This window comes from Hippopotamus amphibius, chromosome 1 (genome assembly GCF_030028045.1).
Source record: "Hippopotamus amphibius kiboko isolate mHipAmp2 chromosome 1, mHipAmp2.hap2, whole genome shotgun sequence".
Taxonomy (NCBI): domain Eukaryota; kingdom Metazoa; phylum Chordata; class Mammalia; order Artiodactyla; family Hippopotamidae; genus Hippopotamus; species Hippopotamus amphibius.
Window position 1 is genome coordinate 219,605,579 of NC_080186.1, and position 23,277 is coordinate 219,628,855.

At 35.4% G+C, this 23,277-nt stretch overlaps 1 protein-coding gene across 3 annotated transcripts in view; it reads right to left on the reverse strand.

Annotated features, from left to right (window-relative positions):
• Nucleotides 1–23,277, reverse strand: part of TNPO1 (transportin 1) — an 89,837-nt gene that overhangs the window by 17,282 nt on the left and 49,278 nt on the right. For all 3 annotated transcript variants that reach the window (XM_057741288.1, XM_057741307.1, XM_057741299.1), the window contains exons 7-13: nucleotides 20,584–20,665; nucleotides 17,546–17,668; nucleotides 15,323–15,441; nucleotides 7,722–7,782; nucleotides 6,756–6,924; nucleotides 1,941–2,093; nucleotides 990–1,215 (exon numbers count right to left, since the gene is read on the reverse strand). In XM_057741288.1, the coding sequence (XP_057597271.1) occupies nucleotides 990–1,215; nucleotides 1,941–2,093; nucleotides 6,756–6,924; nucleotides 7,722–7,782; nucleotides 15,323–15,441; nucleotides 17,546–17,668; nucleotides 20,584–20,665 (933 nt within the window). The remainder of the gene's footprint in view (nucleotides 1–989; nucleotides 1,216–1,940; nucleotides 2,094–6,755; nucleotides 6,925–7,721; nucleotides 7,783–15,322; nucleotides 15,442–17,545; nucleotides 17,669–20,583; nucleotides 20,666–23,277) is intronic.

A 23,277-nucleotide genomic window follows, 5' to 3' on the forward strand; every position in this document is an offset into this window, starting at 1 on the left:
TGATAGGCTTAAGCCATTTGTTAATTAAAGCCTTGTTCATTAACACTGAACTATATTTCCTTCATGGCACTTTCCACAAATTATATAGTTGTTTAGTATACCCTACTAGCCCGTAAATTTTAAGATGACAGAGACTGTAAGCTCAGCATTTATTATATGCCTAACAATTAGTAGAGGACTAAAAAAAAACTTGCTGAATGCATAATCTACAGGAAACCAAACATAATTGGTATCCTCCCCCAACTTGAAAAAAAATTTAGTGCTATTAATCACCGAAACTCCCTTGTTTATCTTTCTTTCACATCACTACGAATTAGGAATCTTCCAGATATTTTTGCTTCAGATATGGTAAAGTCCAACTACACTGAAATTTACTTTCCTCTCTTTCAACAGCTATTTCTTCTATTTAACAGTCAACAGTAAAAGCAATTCTATTTGAAAAGTTAAGAACTATAAACATAAGTGGCAAGCGTTTTTAGCACATGAAGATTTGTTCCAGAAAAAGGAAATATTGGTAGTAATGAAACTAACTGCTGATCTGGTATAAAACCAGAGACAGCCCCAAGTGCAACTGACAGGAGTGGCTACTGGAGTTGAATCACTATGTGGCAGGTGACAGGTCCCTGTGGGACTTTCTGTACAGTTATGGTAGTTGACCTGTCGACTAATAATGTCAATCAGCTCAAATTTTTTTATTCCTTCAAGAGTAGGACCCTTGCCGCTACCACTCTGGATATCTGTAGGAATTAGGGTGAAAGATAATGCTACTGTTAGTCACTGAGAAAAAAAAATTTGAAGAAATAGCAGTTACCGATGTCTAGGTAGAGTCTTATTGGGATTTACAAAACCATCAGGTGAAAGATACAGACAACAAAACCCCCATTAATGGTTTAATATCAACATTCCATCCCAAGCCTGAAAATTAGTTTCTCCCTGAAAAATCCACACTCCCTTCTCCCACAATGAACACTTAGTGCTACATGTCTTACCTGCAGGCAGCTTCTTGTACTCTCTTGTTGCTATCCAGGATACGCTTTAGCAATTCTGTCATTAATGGCTTCAGGTACGTGTCTGGGGGCTGGCTGACTACCCAGTGTGCATAGCGGCTAAGAGTCCAGCACGTTATGGAACGCACAAGAGCCTTTTTGTCAGAGAGGCACTGAATAAGGTGAGGAATAAGCTCAGGTAGGTATGGAATCATGCCTTGCATGCAACCTAGAGAAAAAAAACCATAGAACTATTTCAGGAAATGATGAAACTGGGTTAAAACAAAACTATTTCAGTTGAATACTAAAATGATAAATGCATCCATGAAAAATATTCAGATCATCTCCATTCTAATAAATATACTGTAATAATCCATCCCAAAACTATTTAAAAAAAATTGAAATGAGGGCTAACTGCTCTTAAGTATCTTTCAGTATGGTTAGGAAAGCTCATTTCACTTTTGCTACAGAAATTACAGCTTTCAGAAATGTCTGCAAATGCTTCCAGTTCTTGTAGATAGATGTTTACAGCTAGGACAGAACAATAATCTATAGAGGAGGATGACACTTGACTTATGTTTCTTACACTCACCTATGGAGGTTATTTTTCTAGCAACAGGGAAGCTTCTGACATCAGAATCCTCTCATTCTGTTCCCTTTATTGTAACAAAAGTATTTGCAAAATATCTGCCTGGGGTTATAAGTAAGCCTATGGTTGTTTAATAGTAATTAACTTGCGCAAAGTAAAAACTTTTCAAAGATGGCTTTTAGACTCAAGTATCTTTTTTAACGTTAACGTGGATCATACTCTTATCTACCTCAATCGTCTTATTAACAACACAAGACAGCAAAGTATGTGAACAGTTTCTGCTTATAGAGTAACAATTCCTTAAAGCAGCCTAGTCATATTAGCACCTATCGAGGACTAACAGTTCAAGTTTGATTTAGACTTACCTTCAGCAATTGCTCCTAAAACCAAGATGCCTGATTCTTTAACAACCCATTCATGATGAAAAAGTAATTCTTTCAAAAGGGGCAAAATATGTGGCAAAAGCTCATCACGATACACATTTGCAAGAACATCTAGGGCGGCCGCAGAACATTTTCCTGAGGAAATATTTAATTCAAAAACATTACATTAATTTCTATTATCATTTATATAACTACAGTTCTATCTATATCTAGACACAAATAAAATGTTATATGTACATTTATACATATATACAAAATTTATTTTTACCTCTACAAAGTTTTAAAGAATTCAATTAAATAGGAGGTAGTCTGTCACAGGAAAAAAGAAACTCTATTGACAAGAATACTTTATGACCAAGAATTAGCAAACCAATTACGAAGACATTTTATTCTGTGTAAAAGTGCCATATATATGTGTGTGTGTGTATATATATATATATATATATTTTTTTTTTTAAATGAAGCTGTTACATTGGCTAAAAATAACACCTTACTCATCAATAAGGGTCTTGGTTATACTGCACGGTAGATTCATTCATATGAATACTATGCCGCCACGGAACAGGATGAATCTTTCTGTACTGAAACAGAATGAGTTGCATGCTATATGAAAAAGAATCAGCAGAGTACACATAATCTAATTTCACTTCTGGAAAATCAGCCTCCCCTCCAAAAAAGAAGATACAGGCATGCCTCAGATATTGTAGGTTCAGTTCTAGACCACTGCAATAAAGTGAGTCAGAAGGGACTTTCTGGTTTCCTAGTGCACGTAAAAGTTATGCTCACACTACACTGTAGTCTATTAAGTGTGTAATTGCTTTATGTCTAAAAAACCATATACACACCTTAAGTAAAATATACTTTATAGCTAAAAAAATGCTAGCCATTATCTGAGGCTTCAAAAAGGCTTTTTTGTAATCTTTTTACAGAGGGTCTTGCCTTGATGTTAATGGCCGCTGACTGATCAGGGTGGTGGCTGCTGAAGGCTGGGGTGGCAATAGCAATTTCTTAAAATAAGACAATAGAAAGTTTGCTGCATCGATTGACTCTTCCTTTCATGAATGATTTCTCTGTAGCATGCAGTGCTGTTTGACAGCACTTTACCCAGTAGAACTTCTTTCAAAATTGGAATCAATCCTCTCAAACACTGCTGCTGCTTTATCAACCAAGTTAATTCTAAATCCTCAGGTCTTTACAGCATCTTCACCAGGAGTAGATTCCATCTCAAGAGAAATCACTTTCTTTGCTCACCCATAAGCAGCAGCTCCTCACCCATTAAAGTTTTATCACGAGATGCAGCAACACAGTCACATCTTCTGGCTCCCCTTCTAATTCTAGTTCTTTTGGTATTTCCACAACATCTAGTTACTTTCTCCACTGAAGTCTTGAACCCCCAAAGAAGAATCAACTTCTTCCAAACTCCTGTTTTTTTTTTCCAAACTCCTGTTAATGTAACGCTGATATTTTGATCCCTTCCCATGAATCACAAGTGTTTTTAATGGCATCTAGGATGGTGACTCCTTTCCAGAAGGTTTTCAATTTGCTTTGCCCAGATCCTTCAGTTATCACTATCTATGGCAACTATAGCCTTACAAAATGTATTCTTAAATAATAACACTTGAAAGTTGAAATTACCCCTTGATCCATGGATTGCAAAATGGATGTTCTGTTAGCAGACATGAAAACAACATGAACCTCATTGTACATCTCCACCAGAGCTCTTGGGTGGCCAGGTGCATTGTCAAAGAGCGGTAATATTTTTTAAGAAATCTTTTTTTCTGAGCAGTAGGTGTCAATAGTAGGCTTAAAACATTCAGTAAACCATGTCACAAACAGATATGCTATCATCTAGGCTTTCTTGTTCCATTTATAGAGCACAGTAGATTTAGCGTAACTCTTAAGGACTCTAGGATTTTCGGAATGGTAGATGAGCACTGGCTTCAACTAAAAGTCACCAGCTGCATTAGCCTCTAACAAGAATCAGCCTGCCCTTTGAAGCTAGGCATTGATTTCTACTCTCTAGCTATGACAGTCTTAGATGGCATCTTTTTCCAACAGAAGGCTCTTTTATCTACATTGAAAATCTGTTTTGTGTAGCCACCTTCATTAATTATCTTAGCTAGATCTTCTGGATAACTTGTTGCAGCTTCTACATCAGCACTTGCTGCTTCACCCTGCATTTTTACCTTATGGAGACTTGAAAGCTTTTTTCCTTAAACCTCAAGAACCAACCTCTTCTTCTGCAGCTTCTTCACCTCTCTCAGCTTCCACAGAACTGAAGAGAGTTGGGGCTTTGCTCTGGAATAGACTTTGGCTTAAGGGAATGCTGTGGCTGGTTAAAACCACAAAAACTTTTCCCTTATCAGCAATAAAGCTATATTACTTTCTTATCATTTGTGTGTTCACTAGAGCAGCACTTTTAATTTCCTTCAAGAACTCTTCTTTTGCTCACAGCTTGACTAACTGGAGCAAGAGGCCCAGCTTTTGGCCTATTGCAATTTCAACATGCCCTCTTAGCTAAGTTTAATCGTTTCTAACTTTTGATTTAAAGTTAGAGACATGCAACTCTTCCTTTCACTCGAACCCTCAAAGACCACTGAAGAGTTATTAATTGGTCTGATTTCAATATTGTTGTGCCTCAGAGAATAGGGAGGCCCAAGGAAAGGGAGAGAGATGGGGAATGGCTTGTGGGTGGAGCAGTCAGCTCACACACAATATTTATCAATTAGTAACTTTGCCACCTTATATGAGCATGGTTCATGGAGTCCCAAAACAATTACAACAGTAACATCAAAGACTGATCACAGATTGCCATAATAAATATAATAATGAAAAAGTTTGAAATATTCCAAGAATTACCAAAATGTAACAGAGACACAAAGTGAGTAAATGCTGTTGGAAAAATGGTGCCAAAAGACTTGATCAATGCAGGGTTGCTACAAACCTTCACTTTATAAAAAATGCAGTCATCTATGAAGTGCAAGAAGCGAAGCACAACAAAACAAGGTAAGCCTGTACACTTTTTTTCTGTATGTGCAGAGAAAAACTTCTGGGAGAACATAAAGATGGGTGGGATGTGAAAAGGAAGTATTCCCCTGCCCCCCACCCCATTCAACATACATTATTACTTCTGGAGTTAACTACGTCAAATCTTAATTCATCCTCCCCGCCAACCTTAAAGTGGGGATACACTGGGAGGTAATCTGTGATAGTAAGGAAGACTTGGGTTCTCTTGTTGTGTGAGATATGGGTTCCAAAACTACATATACCATCAGTACTAGCTATGCTAACCCTGGGCAAGTTTCTCTTTCTGCAGTATCTTTAGCTACCTAAGGCTGCTGGAAAGATTAAATGTGATATGCATACAAAGTCCTCGGCCTACGGGTGGGCACACTAGTCACTCTAAGGAACGGTTAGTTGTAGGAAACTAAATGGGCAGTAATCAGCATTATTCCAAATGCTTACAGCTCAGGCTGACGATTCATGCCCTTAACTGCTCTATCAGTTACTAGAAATCTCAATCCTCTGAATCACAGTGTGGTTCTAAAATGAGGGTGACTTTCTGTCCCAGGGGATATTTGGCAATGTCTCGAGACATTGCTGGCTGTCAAAATTTTGTGTGTGTTCTTCCCCCAACCTCCTGCACTATCGCCATGTACTGGGCAGGGATCAGGGATGCTGCTCAAAATACTACAAATGGACAGGACAACCCCACAACAAAGAATCACGTGGCCCAAAATGTCAAATGTGCTGTGAAGTAGAGCAGCGAAGGCTTAAAAACCAGCACAGCACAAGCAAAAGCAAAACACAGGTGTCTAGGTTCTCCCCAGAGTTATCTAATTAGTGTGTGGCCCAGAAATGCAGGCTTAACATATGATGTGGATTTGCAGCTAAAGCTGAAAACTAACAGAAATTTTAAAAAGTATATTTGTAAAGTCTGAATATGACAAAGCAATTTATATTATTTTAGAAATATTATGATAACCAATTCTGATGCAAATATCACACACAAAAAATAAGTTTCTGTTAGGAAAACAGGAAAAGCTGTGACCAACGTTCCTATTTCACAGTGTCAAACAAAATACATACCCTTTTGAGAAATGACAGTGTGAGATAAAGTCTTTTTAAGGAACAAAACGACAAGTAAATGAAGAAGCGACCCATCAGGAAAATATAAAACAAACCCACAATAAGATTATCACTTCACATCCAGAACGGCTATAATAGAAAAAGACACCCAAAAAGCACTGGCAAGCATGTGGAGAACCTAGAGACCTAAGACACTGCAAGGGGGAATGTAAATGGTAGAGCTACTTTGAAAAACAGCCTGGCAGTACTGCAAAAGGTTAAACAAAGTTATCATATGATCCAGTAATCCTAATCCTGAGTATATACCCAAGAGAACTGAAAACTTATGTCCACACATCAAACTTTACATAACTGTTCACAGCATCATTACTTACAATAGCCAAATGGGAGGAACAAAATGTCCATCAAATGATGAACAGATAAATCAGTCACAAAGGACCACTTTTTACATAATCCCAATTATAGGAAATGTTCAGCACAGCTCACAGAGACAGAATATATAGACTGGTCGCTGCTTAAGGCTGGGGAACAGGGAGAAAATGGGAGTGCCTACTAATGGTTACGGGGCTTCTTTCTGGGGTGATACAACTGTATCCTTTTGTATGGTATGTGACTTGTATGATATGAGGGCACTGTACGATACGTGGATTATTTCTCAATGAAACCATTGTCAAAGCAGGCGACTGCGCTGCCTCCTCTCCGGCTTACTGAGGTTCCAGTCGGAAATGGTATCATCGTCATCAATTTCATCATCGTCCTCGTCCTCCTCTTCGATTCCATCTTCATCGTGCTGCTGAGCCACTGTCCTTGATCGATGAAAACGTGGCCTTATATCTTGTTCACTATCAGGAATTGTTTCATCTTCTTCAACATCACCCTGTATATTTTTTTAAAGGAAAATCTTGGTTATATTCATTACAAGCTAATAATATGTATATGAGTAATAAAAGGATGAGAATATGCAGAGATGGGTTATGCATATGATTTTGAAATACAGTTGACTCTTGAACAATATGGGTTTGAACTGTGCAGGTTCACTCACATGCAGATTTTTTTCCAATAAATGAAGTATTAGACGACTACATAACCTGTGGTTGGCTGAATTTGCTGATACGGAACCACTGACATGGAGGGCCAACTGTAAAGTTACACACAGATTTTTTTGACTGTGTTGAAGGTCAGTGTTGCTAACATCCCATTGTTCAAGGGTCAAGGGTCAACTGTATACCTCTTCATTAAGAACCACTCCCCAGTGCAGAATATAGTTCTTTGTGAAGGGTAGAACAGGTTATCACATAACCCATGTTAGATCTCAGGCACTTTCAACCACATTATATGGTTTTCCACCAGCTGGTATAATCTAGAGTACCTGAATCAAATTCAAAATATATTTAAGATATTTTAAAGTAAATTTCAAACAATTTGAATTAACAGGAAATTCACACTAACTCTATTAGTGTTACCATTTAGTTAGTTCCAATTAAGCTAGAATCTATTACCACCCAAATTCATTATGTTTGCTTCTATCTTTGAACTCTGTAGCATATTATGTAACAGACAGCCTATTTACATAGGGCCTACTCTAAACAAACTACTACTCTATTAGTCAAATTCAAAGATCTACTAACTCAATGAAAATAATCTTCCCCATTTATCAGGAAATGGTTTCCTTACCTTAAGTAGGATAATATCTATATCCGAGTACTTCATGCCATTCACTAACACAGGAATCAACCTATAAAGAAATGAATTCATGAAACAAAGATCTAAAGATCTCAAAGTCTTAACAACCTCATAAATACTAATAATACCAATAAAACACCACTGCTAATATTGCCTTATAGCATATTCTTTGTCTGCCCTTCTCAAATGATCAGTATGCCCAATATGCATCTCAAGCCTTTTACATACTTATGCATGGGATCCACTGGATGGAATCTTAGTGGGGATAAGGTAGCTTGTCAAGAGTGCTTAGAAATAAAAACAATAGTTTTTATTTTTTGATAATTTCTCCCCTAAGAATTTATCCCAAATATATGAACGAACATTCCCAATTTTTAAAGACCAATGTTCCTTGATGCAAGAACAAGAACAATGGAAATAATCTAAATGTCCACCATTAAGAGCCTGGTTAAAAATAAATTACAGTTGGGAATTCCCTAGTGGTCCAGCAGTTAGAACTCTGTGCTTTCACTGCCAGGGCCCAGGGTTCAATCCCTGGTCGAGGAACTGAGATCCTACAAGGATCTTATTTTGCAACGTGACACAGCCAAAAACAAACAAATTACATTAAAGTTGAAAAAACAAAAACCCTATAGGTGTAAAACACATAATGCACACTTCCATTTGAGTTAAAAATAATGAGATTCCTAGCTACAGCAACCAGAGAAGAAAAAGCAATAAAGGAATCCAAACTGGAAAAGAAGTAAAGCTGTCACTGTTTGCAGATGACATGACATTATACATAGAAAATCTTGAAGATGCTACCAGAAAACTACTAGAGCTCATTAATGAATCTGGTAAAGTTGCAGGATATAAAATTAACACACAGAAATCTCTAACAACAAAAGATCAGAAAGAGAAATTAAGGAAATAATCCCATTTACCATCCCATCAGAAAGAATAAAATACCTAGGAATAAACCTACCTTAGGAGGCAAAAGACCTGTACTCAGAAAACTGTAAGATACTGATGAAAGAAATCAAAGATGACACTAACAGAGAGATATACCATATTCTTAGATTGGAAGAATCACTAGCATCAAAATGACTATACTACCCAAAGCAATCTACAGATTCAATGCAATCCCTATCAAATTACCAATAACACCTTTCACAGAACTAGAACAAATGATTTTCAAACTGTATGGAAACATAAAAGACCCCAAATAGCCAAAGTAATCTTGAGAAAAGAAAAACGGAGCTGAAGGAATCAGGCTCCCTGATTTCAGAATATACTACAATGCCACAATAATCAAAACAGTATGATACTGGCACAAAAACAGAAATATAAATCAATGGAACAGGACAAAGTCCAGAGATAAACCCACACACTTATGGTCACCTAATCCATGACAAAGGAGGCAAGCATATACAATGGAGAAAAGACAGTCTCTTCAATAAGTGGTGCTGGGAAAACTGGACAGCTGCATGTAAAAGAATGAAATTAGAACACACTCTAACACCATACACAAAAATAAACTCAAAATGGATTAGAGACCTAACTGTAAGGCAAGACACTATAAAACTCTTAGAGGAAAACATAGGCAGAACACTCTCTGATATAAATTGCAGCAAGATCTTTTTTGATCCACCTCCTAGAGTAATGAAAATAAAAACAAAAACAAATGGGACCTAATTAACTTAAAAAAGTTTTTGCACAGCAAAGGAAACCATAAACAAAAATGAACAGACAACCCCCAAAATGGGAGAAAATATTTGCAGATAGAACAACCAACAAGGGACTAATCTCCAAAATTTATAAACAGCTCATGCAGCTCAATTAAAAAAAAAATCAAAAAATGCACAGAAGATCTAAATAGACATTTCTCCAAAGAAGACATACAGCTGGCCAAAAAGCACATGAAAAGATACTCAACACCACTAAGTATTGGAGAAATACAAATCAAAACTACAATGAGGTTATCACCTCACACAGGTCAGAATGGCCATCATCAAAAAATCTACAAACAATAAGTGCTGGAGAGGGTGTGGAGAAAAGGGAACCCTCCTACACTGCTGGTGGGAATGTAAACTGGTACAACCACAATGGAGAATAGTATGAAGGTTCCTTAAAAAACTAAAACTAGAGCTACCATATGACCCAGAAATCCCTCTCTTGGGCATATATCCATAAAGCTGTAATTCAAAAAGATTCATGCATCCCAATGTTCACTGCAGCACTATATACAATAGCCAGGACATGGAAGCAACCTAAATGTCCATCAACAGAGGAATGGATAAAGAAGATGGGTACATATAATACAATGGAATACTACTCAGCCATAAAAAAGAACAAAATAATGCCATTTGCAGCAACATGGATGGACCCAGAAATTGTCATACTGAGTGAAGTCAGACAAAGATATGTATCATATGTATTGCTTATATGTGGAAACTCAAAAAATGGTACAAATGAACATACAAAACAGAAACAGAGTCATGGATGTAGAAAACAAACTTGTCACTGTGGGGGTGCAGGGAGTGGGAAAAGGGATATAGTGGGAGATTGGGATTGATACAGACACACTAGTATATATAAAATAGGTAACTAATAAGGACCTACTGAATAGCACAGGGAACTCTACTTAACACTCTATAATGGCCTATACGGGAAAAGAAACTAAAAAAGAGTGGATATATATATATGTGTTGTATAACTGATTCACTTTGCTGTATATCTGAAATTAACATTTTAAATAAAAATTATTTAAAAAATGAGATTATCTACACAACTGCTTATATACACAGACTATCTAGGAAGGCTATACAATAAACTGGTGTCTTCAGAGAGATAAGAAGGCTAAAAAGGGACAAAATCCATCTTCTACTTTATTTCTAAATGGTATGACATTTTTACAATAAGCCTACATTCAGTATTTGTATTCCTTTTAATAAAAGAGATGACAGTGTTTAAAATATAGACAGTACACTGAAAGAAATTTATCCAAAAGAAATACAGCAAAAAGGAAAGAAAGAGCTCTACCGACAAGGTTATCATAGCCTGATAAAAGTTTGGAAACTGGGACTTCCCTGGTGGTGCAGTGGTTAAGAATCTGCCTGCCAATGTAGGGGACACAGGTTCGAGCCCTGGTCCAGGAAGATCCCACATGCCACGAAGCAAAGAAGCCCGTGCGCCACAACTACTGAAGCCTGTGTGCCCTAGAGTCCGTATGTTGCAACTACTGAGGCCTGCATGCCTAGAGCCCATGCTCTGCAACAAGAGAAGCCACTGCAATGAGAGGCCCACATACCTCAACAAAGAGGAGCCCCGCCCCCTGCTCGCTGCAACTAGAGAAGGCCCGCACACAGCAACAAAGACCCAACACAGTCATAAAGAAAGAAAGAAAATCGATCAAAAAAAAAAAAAAGAAAAAAACATTAAAAAAGTTTATAAATTTAAGTTTTAACTTTTTAAGAAATTAAGAACTTAAATTTCCAATAAGAAAATAGTTAAATAAATCAGGATATTATATCCAATCTGAAGTATTACATAGTCACCAAAAGAGAACCATGATGTCTATAAACATGGAATTCCAGGTATACTGAAATATTTATGATGACTAATTAAAAAAATATGTATCAAAACATGCAAGTAAAGCTCAAAATACTAATTTCAGTTCCTCTTGTAGCTATGATGGTTTTAATCTTTGACAGGTTTCTTAAACTTTGATTTGTTTTCTCACTGTCCATTCATACACATTGAATCTACTGAGGACAAAAGGTGTGAGAATACTCTGGAAACACAACAGTGTCCACAGTCCACTGCTTCCAAATTCTACATTTAATTGTTCTGGGTGGCGTAGGAAAAGCATGAATAGGCAAAAGAAACTCATACTCATGAGTACCAGCTGTGGGCTTATTAATAAAGCACCTTCTTAGTAATCTAGTGAGAAAGGTATTATGATCCCTATTTTACAGATGAGTAAACTAATGCTCAGAGAGGTTATATTATTTCCACAAGGCCATAAATGTTAAGTAAATTTCCCTTCTCTACCCCAGATGTAAAAATCTCTCTCCATGTTAATGTCTTCAGTGTTTGTTGGTGCCTTACTTAAAAGTTACATGTTTTAACACTCACTAAGTAAATATGAAACCAATTTGAAGTACAACTCTACTTTCAATGAGGTAATTATGCAAGTCCTCATTAAACCAAAGGAATACTAACAGTAAAAAGGAAGCAGTGGATCCAAATTTGTAAAAAAGGAAAATGTGAACCACCCAAACTTTCAAAGTCCTTCTAAATTCTAAGATAGATTAACAGTAGTAATTCAACATTATAGCTAGTACACCATAACTAGATAAAATTATAATAAACAGAACCATACTGTGTAAGCTACAGGAATTCTGCAGGAGAACCAAGTCCATCTGAATTACCAATAGTTAAATCATTTATGATCTTTGTCAATACTTTCATGAAAATGATGAGGACGGATGACAGACTATAAAATACCGAAGAGCTTACTTGAGGTGAGGTAAAGAGGTAAAGACAGTGAGCCCGTCTATTCTTTGAATCTTTTTAAGATGAAAGAAACTGCAGCAAGTTAAAAAGTTATGGAGAAAGAGGCAAGAGAGAGGGAAAAGTTTAAACAGAGAATTTATCTATCTGATAGAGTATGGTCCCTGAGGATAAGAAAAAAATTATGCTATCCAAGACCATAAGTAGAAAGACTGGTTAGGAAGACAATTCACATGAATATGTATCTGTAAGTTTTGGGCAAATAAAGGGTCACTTGTTTTTCCTACAAAGCAGAAGTGCTCAATATGAATGAAGAGAATATCAGAAGAGTGATAAAGGTATGAAATAGTTGCTCTAGTGAATGGACGATAAAAGCTAATTTGGAACAGGAAAAATTGGTAAATAGTATGAAGGCGGTTCACTTGATGTCGAAGACCATGGATTTCTATAACCACCAATTCTCCCGGCAGTGTAACTTTTCCCAGCAGTATTACGAAGTAGCAAAGACAGTTCAATTAATCCAGAGCAGGGGGTAGCTTAGTTTATGGTCAGTACTGTTGATTTGTGGATTGTGATGTCTGTGCCAGATAGAGAAAGAACACGAAGATGTGTAGGAAATAAGGGACTGATAAGGCAGGGCGAGACAAAAAATGAGGTAGGGAAGAGATACTGGAGTTGACTGTGACTATGTGGCAATATGGCATGTCTCACAAATTCCAATCATACAAAGCAGACCATTATTTTTGAACAAATCTAATTATTAAGAAGCTTTCTCCTGAAGCCTCATGTAGAAAACAAGAAGAGAATTTTAATGCAACATTATGGAGAGGCGATGATGTCAATACCAACAATGAATGTTTCTGAGTACTTAAGTATATGCCAAGTACTGGGTTAGTTGTTTTACATGGATTAATTCATAAATAAGTCCCAGGAGATATTAATGTACATGAATAAAGGTGGGAAAAAACCAAAATGATTCTGGGGAAAAAAAAGAAGACCTGTTCTACCAGATAACAAAATATATTATTAAATGTTCAATAATCAAAAGAGCATAGTACTGGCTAAAAAAGACAAAAAACAAAACACACTATATAGCCCAGAAATAGATAAAAGAATTGAATTCTATTCTTTATTACATTAATGCTTTCTATGTGAATTCATTTTAATAAGAGAGATCTCATCACATTAATAATTTTGATTCCTCAGTAAACATTTTTTTTTGCTCATACTAAGTAAGAATTTGGTTAACAGATCTGGGAAAAGCAAGTTTTTTTTACTGAATTTTTAATCTCAGGATCAGATTGATGTTGACATTTTCCCATTTGAACTAAAAAGCAGTCTTGTTTAATCTAAAAATGGTTCCCAAACCAATGGTTTGGAAGACATATAAATCAAATCCAGTTATCACTGGATTTGGGTTGTTTAATGTTCGAACATAGCACAACAAATGGGAAGTGCTGATCTTTTAGCCTGACACCAAGTTCTTGGTTGCTTTACAAATGTTTAGATTTCATTAGGGTAATGAAAGAGACTACCATCCTATAACTGCTCTTATCATCTCCTAATGTTATAGCTTAGGCTTTCATGAATAAAATCTCTTCAGTTTTATAAGAATTAATGTCTGTTTATATGACTTTTAGAATTATATGACCCTACAGTAAGAAACGAACATAAAACTGGCATCACAAACTAGGGAGAAGAGAATAATTAATATATGAATTTCCTAAGGGGGGCAAATCCATTTAGCACATCTTGTACTTCACTCAAGTACATTCTAGATTAACTGGAATAAAAAACAGGTGGAACTGGTTTCTTGGTAGGGAAAGAATTTATTGGAAAAGAATAAGAACTGACTACATGAAAATGACAATATCCAAGTACCCTAACTTCTGAAAAAAATGCAACTCCACTAATACTACTACATATTGAAACAAATGGTTTTGTTTCTTGCTCATCCAGATGGCTAAGATTAGAAAAACTATAATGGATGGCAAAAGTTGTGACAGGATGGGACACCACTGGTGGGGTGTAAACTGGTATAACTCCATTAGGGAACAATGTGGAATATTTATGAAGACCCTTGAGCTTGGTAAAAATCACTTCTAAGAATACTACTTGAAAGAAATCACCACTTATGGACAAAGAAGGATGCTCAGTCCAGAATTATTTATGAGCTAAAAAAAAAGACAAACAACTAAACATTCAACAATAGAAGAGTCAATTATATATATATGGTATGCATACCATGATGGAACAATACTCAAAGTTTAAAGACTGATGATGTGGAGGAAAGTGCACAACCTACAATAACTGAAAAGAGCCAACCTCAAAACAGTAAAATCAAAATTTTAAGCACTAACTACAGCCAGATGTCATGGACACACGACCAAATTTATTTCTTCCCAAAACACTCTAAATATACGACATGTTGCATATGGTAATAACACAGGAAAAAACATTAAAAGACAACACACCAAAAATACTAACAGTGATTACTTAAGGGGGTGGAAGTCCAAGAGATTTTAAGTTTTCTACATTTAAATTTCTTTTATGAGCCTGTATTTACTATTTATTTTCAAAACACTATGAGCATTACTTTGAAAAGTTAACTGACTTTAATATATAAAATCATTGTTGTACATCTAAAACGAATATGCTGTTTTATATCAATTTCAACTTATCTCAATAAAACTGGAAAAAATATATTAAAAAAAAAAAACTGATTTAACAGCATTCACTGGGTTAAAAAAAGGCTTAACAATAATAGGTAAACCAAAACTGCACAGCATCATAACTAGTAGGAAATCCTTGGGGTGGGGGGTAAAAAAAATCCATGATAGTCCACAAATTATAAGATAAAAAATTGTGCCATGGATTATCCAAAATTGTAATTCAGCATAAACCACCCTCATGTGATTTAGAAAACAAAAGTAACTGCTTCTCAGAAAATGTCTTTACCTATACCATCAGTAAAATTAAGCCCAACTTCTTTAGAACTTCACTACCTAATGGCATAAGAATGTAACCTAAAAATATAAAAATGAGGACTCACTGTTAAATTTAACAACAAGGTAGCATTCATAAGAAGGAACACTTACTTGGGAAGATGCCGTATGAGTACATCTTTGCATATTGGTTGCTCAGCCAAAGTGAGCCAAAATTCACAGGCTTCTAAAGCCACATTTTCATCTTGATCTTGGGTCCTCTGTAGCATGTACTGTAAACAAAGGAGCCTTAGTATTAATCAGTTTCAATCATAGTTAGTTAAAATAAACCTAATCTGATCTCAGCAAGTCAACGGTCCGTTGCTACAGGCCTTGCACTGTACAGTGGTTCTCAATTTAGGCTTTGGATTTTTAAGTTTCCTGATCAATTCTAAAAAGCAGCCAAACTTAGGAACTACCGTTTTAGAATGCTGCCTAATATAGTGTCCAATTCACATTTATCTGCTTCTATATAGGTGTATACTGTTTCATGAAACCACTGAGGTTTTTAATAAGTATTAATAGTCAAACATTGTCTTTATAGATGCATCAAAATAAAAAACTCCATTAAATGGTTCATAAAATGGACAATCTTTTTATAACTTAAACTACCCAAGCTGTCTCTTATAATTACAATTACCCCTCAAACAACAAGGAGGTTGGGATGCCAACCCTCCAAACAGTCAAAAATCCACATATACCTTATAGCCAACCTTCTATATATATGGTTCTTCTGTATCCGCAGTTTCTCATCTGCAGATTCAACCAATCTCGGGTTGTGTAGTACTGTAGTACATATTTAGTAAAAGAAATCTGTGTATGAGTGGACCCATGCAGTTCAAACCTGTGTTGTTCAAGGGTCAACTGTATATACTTCCACATATTTTAAAAGATATATGCATATTATACAATTACAAATTTTTTTTTTAATTTGGGAAGCAGTAGTGACGTCTCTTTGTCAACTATAATTTCTAGTTGCCAACAAATAGGTTTATCGTGTCCTTCATGTCTTTTGAACATTCCAAGCCAAATTCACTCTTAGTTGGAGGAACATCTGATCTCCATATCCAAATCTACCCCTCTTAAAAACCTAACATGAAGGGAATTCCCTGCGGTCCACTGCTTAGGACTCGGTGCTCTCCCTGCCAGGGCCCTGGGTTTGATCCCTTGTTGGGGAATTAAGATTCTGCAAGCCACACAGCACAGCCCCCCCAAAAAAACCTCTCCAAAAAACCTTACAAGAAAAAACAAAACAAATATAATGAAAGGCAGGAATTCCCAATGTACCTGGGACTGAAACTTGGGTCAAGTGATGAATTCTTGAATGAAATATCTCACATGACAAAATATATCAACACAATAGTTGTGACAGGCCAGCCCCTACCATGTCCTACTACCATGCTGAGTATTGCTGAAGAAAGAATTGTAGCCTTGTAAATTAGGTTCCCCAGTTGTGACATGGCAAATGATAAAATGTCTTTCTGGTTAACTTTCTGGTTAACTCCAAACTCTCTCACTAAACTTTCAACCAATCCCACCTGATTCTTTCAAACACTGTACAGAGAGAATAGATTTATCAGAGAAAATGTCATTTATCCCCATCTTTTGCTGCCGCATATCTTGATCATTACAACTATCTTTCCAAATGTTTCAGGAAAAGGAGTTGCCTTCTTCTAACAGACCTTAGATGCCATCCTTTAAGTACAACTATATTCAGTAATATGAAAATTAGGTATGACTCTAGCAATAATGATTATTGCCCAATGAATTACTTTGTCCTAATAATAATCATATCTTATTATGTACTTTCCTTTAATTACAGTGGATCTGTGATCAACATGCTTATAGTATCCTAGTAAAATTATTTTAATCACATAAGGACTGAAAAAAGGCCTTTTAAAATCTTAATGGTCTGCTAGAATTCACTATAATGGTTATGTATTTTCTATTCAGAAATCTCACTGTTACCATAAATCAAAAGTTGATCAGATCAATTTACCAATAAAGGGTAGAAAAAACACGCTCTTAACTACTACAGTTTTACTGGCCTAATCCATATCTAATAAATTCAAATAATCTAAATATTCCTAGTTACACTGGTTAAAAGTTATCTACTCCTTAAACAACTTTCCCCCTCTATAACATCTTAAATCTCATGAAAGAAAAATAATCATAAAGATAATTTAGAACTTTAGGACAATCATAACTAATTTTTATAGTCCCCCCGACAAATGTGATAAATAAACTGGAAAACAGTGGTTTCACATTATACATTTTGTGCCCAAGATTTTTCTTGAGGGGAAGATGAGGAGAAAGACTTTAAATTGCCTGTCTTACCTCAACTATATTATGCATGTGAGGAAGCAGGCGGTCCATTCGAACTTCAAGCAACATCACAAGTGCCCGGCACACATTTTTCCGTACCTCTGGTTCTTCATCACCAGCCAACGCAAAGAGATTCTATTGCACAAGAAATATTTTCTTCTAGTTAAGTATTCCAATATACTAGAAAGATTTATACATAACAACCAATAATCTGCAAGGTGGTAACACTTAAAGAAACCCTATGAAGATATAGGACAAATAAAAGCTTATGAAATAACTGGTCCATAGTATTAATTATAAAATAAGGCAAATGCAGGAATAACTGCCAAAAATGATGATTTTGGTAAATGATATAAAGCCATTCTTTCAGAGTGTGAGTGGTTGCATTTTGAAATAATTTTTAGTTTGTGAGAATAAAAGCATGTCATTAGGACATCAGAGCATTCATCCAGATCATCCAGAAGTAGAGATAATCATTGAAATACAATTTGATTTATCCTTCAAAATTATTGTCTGTCAAGAGATTATTCCTACCAACACCGCTTCTTAATATCTGCACGTTCTATAAAAGCACCAACAACTGGGAAATATATACTGAGTTTCTAACAACTTAACCCTAAACTGTTGTTCACAAGTCTACTATTGAAAAAATAATAAAAGCAGCAATCGATCTTATGCTGTTAAGTTTCTCTACAAAATTAAAAAAAAAAAAGTCTGAATGAACAATACAGTTTCAATTAACCTTCCCAACTCCAAGATGCTGTTACTCAATTTTACAGATAAAGAAAGAAATGGAAGTTTAGACTTTATGTTAACTTGCTAGCAAGTGGGGGATCTGAATTCTTTGGTTTTCACAAAATCATGGGTAAGTCCACACTCACTTCACTATACCAACAAGCCTCCACTAGAAGTTGTCTCTTGCAGAGGTTCAAGCGAAGATATGAGAAGAAAAAATAATAAGCCTTCCCCATCTCACTCCTGAGGTTTTACTTTATTTACACACAAACATACACACACATACTGAAAGCAGTAAAAAGATCATTAAAATAATTAAATAAAATCCAACATGTCCCACTGTCTCTCCCCAGGACCACAGAAATGTCTCCAAACAGATGATCCTGAAATCTTATTACAAGAACGAGGTAAGACAATGGAAAAATTTAAATATCAAATGTGACAATAATGTAAAGTACTATTGTAGTACTTTTAAAACTTTGATTTCTCCAAGTCCTGCCTCTACTTTTGAGGCTTTCAAAACTCTGTAGTCACTCTTTTAATTTTACATGGTCAGAAAGAATATGGTTTTTCCAGCAGGTGCTGGTTATATACATCCTTCATTAAGTTTGATGCTGTCTTAAGTACAAATATCCAACTTTGCTAAGGTATGCTATGGCCATGTATTAGTAACCAATACTTTTCATCAGTACCAACAGATTTAGCAGGCATAACTTCAGCCTCTGATACAAACACTGGTAACTGAAGAAAATTAACCAGTTATTCATTTAGCAAATAGTTAGCCTACCATGTGTCAGGCGCCTCCTCTGTAGGTTTACTACTCTTATAGAATGAGAACTGGGTGAATCTTATTGGATTACCAAGTAGCAAAGAAGTGTTAATATGGTATTTAACACTAATAGAAAATATTATTAAATGTCAGGAAATGTTCTTGTTCCACTTGCTGAGTAAGGCCCTGTGGAATTTTTATTTTCAGAAAGAATTTACTTTATTCTAAACTATATTTCCGTATAAGATGCTGGTATGTCTATAAATGTTCTCTTTAATAAGCAATGAAAGAACACTAAGACAAAATACTATTATAATTACAACAAAAACTACTACTGCTTCTAAAAATAACAGCAGTAGCTAGCCTGTAGAGTGCTTACTTTGTAGCAGGCACTGTCCCAATTTCTTTTTAGCAAATACCTTTTTAACAATTCAGCAAGGTAGGTCTATCACTAGCTTTATTTTACAAAAACTGAAAATACCAGTTAAATAAGGTGCCCAAGATTAACAGCTGCTAAGCTGTGGCAGTAGGCAGTCTTACTTCAGACTTCTAGTGCTGTCTACTACCCTATATGCCAAACTAGACTAAAAACACCTTGAAACATAACATTTCTTTACGTATCCCTAGCACAATGCACAGTGCCTGAGTCACAGTAGGTACTCAGTAAAATGCATTTAAGATGTATGTTTTCATTTCAATTTTCAAATGGCTGGAGGATTCTAGTGGCTACTACCTGTAGTCTACTGGTAAAAGATGTTTAGAAAGAAGCTTGTCAGTTTAAGTGACGAAAAAAAAAAGTCACAATCTCTCCTCCCCGCTTGTAATTTCCCAGCAAGAATAGCAGTAATATGGTCTCTGAAGGAATTTTTTTTTAAAAGAACATCTGAAAAGGAAGAGACTATTTAAATTTCATTTGATGAAAATAAAAGTGAAGAGCTTAAAGAACTTTAATAATCTTTTCACAGTTGCTGTTATCAAGCAGAAGTTCTATAAACAAATTCTACTGCTTAGGGTTCAATGGCCAAAAAACCTACGCTCCTGTTGTCTCTGCTTTTATCAAAAAGTTAAAAGGTACCGTTAGAAATGCTTGCTGAGATCCTCCCCCTTGAAACCTCTCATTTTTACACCGAAAACCAACAGAAAAACAGAAGTACTATCCATTTAGTCTATACCTTAGGATTCTTTATTGAATTAAGTTTATTCACCCTCTTCATGTTTCTATCATCACAAATGAGCAGGGAGATTTAATTTCCATATGTAATTTGAATAGTATATTGAAGTAGAAATTTTTATAATCAAAATATTAAACACACACATAACATAAGCAATGTTTGTACAAGTAGAAAACTCAGTAAGAGAGGAAAAGTAGTTTTCTTTCCAGTTAATGAGAATCACAGTTTATACTGTATCCAATTTTAATACTATCAGAAATAACTAAATATTGACAGCTCATAATTACAAATTATTATATTTATAAAATAAAACTACATGCAATTAACATTTCCTAACCTTCTCAAAAATAAGGTGGGGGGAGGACAAATCTTACCTCAATAAAGGAATCAATGTGCAACATCAGAGCTTGAGTTCTACTGATGATAAACTGATTGACACATGCAACGGCATGAGACCTAGAGACAAAATTTAAAATACTCCCATTGAAGCTTTTTTCCATTTACAGAAGCCTGGCAAGAATTTAAACGTCCCTCCATAAAAATATTACGGTGTATGTACAGCCATATGTGCACATGCACACACATGCACCCCAAAAAGGATGAGTCCAAATTCTCTATGTATTAAACAAATTCTTCACATTCCTTCTGTGTTAAGTGAAAAATGCAGATGGAGCAATACGTTAATGCTTCTAAGAAAGTGGAAAAGTGTCTGGAAGGACATGTTCACTCTCAAGAGTGGAAGGCTGGGTGGGGACATAATGGGAAGTTATTATTTTGGATTTAAAAACAATGGATATACGTTCCTTTTGAAGCTTAAAATGGGGACTGTTCTACAGCCTATGTGTTCTGACACACCTAATTTAATTCCATAGCAATTCTTAATGGCACTATGTTAAAAACTATACCCATAATCCAATCACTCACTATCTCCACTTCTTCTCTAGTCCAAACCATAATCTCCCAACAGGATTACTCCAACAGGCTCTAACTGGTTTCCCAACTTCTATTATGCAAAACCCCACTACCTGTTTGATACACATGAATAAGACCATATAATATCTTTGTTCAGATTGCTCCAATAAGAAACTACTTTTTCTGCAAAAAGTCAAAAGGTAAATATTTTAAGTTTTGTGGGCCACATAAGACCTCTGTGGCAGCTTTATTACCCACCCCGCTTCAACCTTTTAAAATATGGAATAGTCTGCAACTCATAAGACATGGTTGAATTTTGCCACATGGGTCACAGTGTGCTGATTACTGGTGTAGACATTCCTCTATGATGTGGCTACTCCCCATCTCTCCAACTTCATTTTGTACTATGCTACAAAGTCTTTTTCTTCTGTCACTGTAAAAGGCTTGTTCCTAACTCCAGGGCCTTTGTACTGTTGTTCCCTCTTAAATGTTCTTTGATTTGATCATTCAAAAAGACTTGCTACTTTACTTTGTTTAGGGTTTCTGCAAAATCGTTACCTTTAACAAAGAACCCACTACATAAAATACCTATGAATCACTACTTAACCCCTTATTCTCATTATTTTTCCATAGTATGTATCATGAAATGGTATTTACTATGGGGAGGAGGGAGGGACTACATGAATAAATTGTGTAACTGTCACACAAATGAACAGCATATAGTAGTCAAAAGAAATGAGTTATAATGACACAATAGTATGGATGAAGCTTAGCACAGAATATTAAATTTAAAAAGTCAAAGTCTAAATTCAGTATAATACTTTATATAAAGCTAAAAAGAGATATATACACATATTTTACATACATATACAAAGAAGTTATTTCTTAAAAAATGCAAGGGAAGGATAAACTTAGGATTAGATGTAGGTTGTTGTCAAGGCTTGTTTTAGGCAGTGGATTTGAGTGGTTGTTAAAAATAAATAACCAATAAATAACTGAAGACTTAAGGGAAACAGGCCACCATGAGAATATGTCATGGGCTAAGAATCATAACCCAATTCTGTGTACCTCTAGTCTGTGATTAAAAAAATAAAATGGCTCTAATTTTTAAACTGTTTACTCATGTGAGAGAGAAAACTGTACTCCTTTGCCTCATTCCATATTCTCAAAGTTCAACCATTATCGAGTGGAAGAAAACACCATCATGACTACCTAGTAAATACCAGATAAACTGCATTAAAAGGTATTAATAGTGCAGATTAAAAAGGAATTTATGTTTAGTGCACAACTAAAACACAAAGCAGATAGTCATTTACTCAAATATACGTTAAAATGAAAATGGTATGTACAAGAGAATCTCAAATTAGTAATGAAAACATTTCTGTTGTCACTGAACTCTACCCAATTAAGTTTTAAACAAATGACCATCTACAAAAATGTATTAAAATTATAAAAAAAAAATTTTACATCCAGAAATGGTGGTGTACCAATTATGAGGAATATGCTTTTTGGATTTTTCTGTTTTTCTTTTAATTGCTGAGAATTGGTCACAAAAATAAAAGGGGGAGATCCTAAGGAACATGAACTCCCCTATCTAGTTAACTATACCAGAATTTTCATTTTACATTTGTATGACACTACCGCAAATAAGCAACTATTAAGTTTACACTTTAACACTTAAGAAGTACGTAAAATTAAATTGAGGTAAAAGAACTAAACAGAGAATCTAAGCAAGAAAAAGGTGACTAGAGTCCCAATTAGCCCCTGGTCACACTGTTGATACCATAATCCTTTGGAATATAGGCTGGAATCTTGAAGTAAGCCCCAGTGAGCATCTGAATTAACATACAGACTATGCACTAAAGTTCATGCAGCTGGATATCCTAAAACCACTGCCTCTAATCACTACATAATTTTTATTTTAAATAGCAATAAGATGTTTATTTTACATAAAAGCATGAAGCACTGACAACTAGAAGCAAAAATCAAAGCAACTGACAACTAGAAGAAGGAGCAATGACTTTTCCACAGAAACAACAAAGATTTACACATTTATTAAAAAAATACATAATTGGGGGGAGGGGGAAGAGTATAGCTGCTGGGGGAAATTTGGGTGAAATTACAAAGAATCATATACACTTCAATAGTGTAATAAA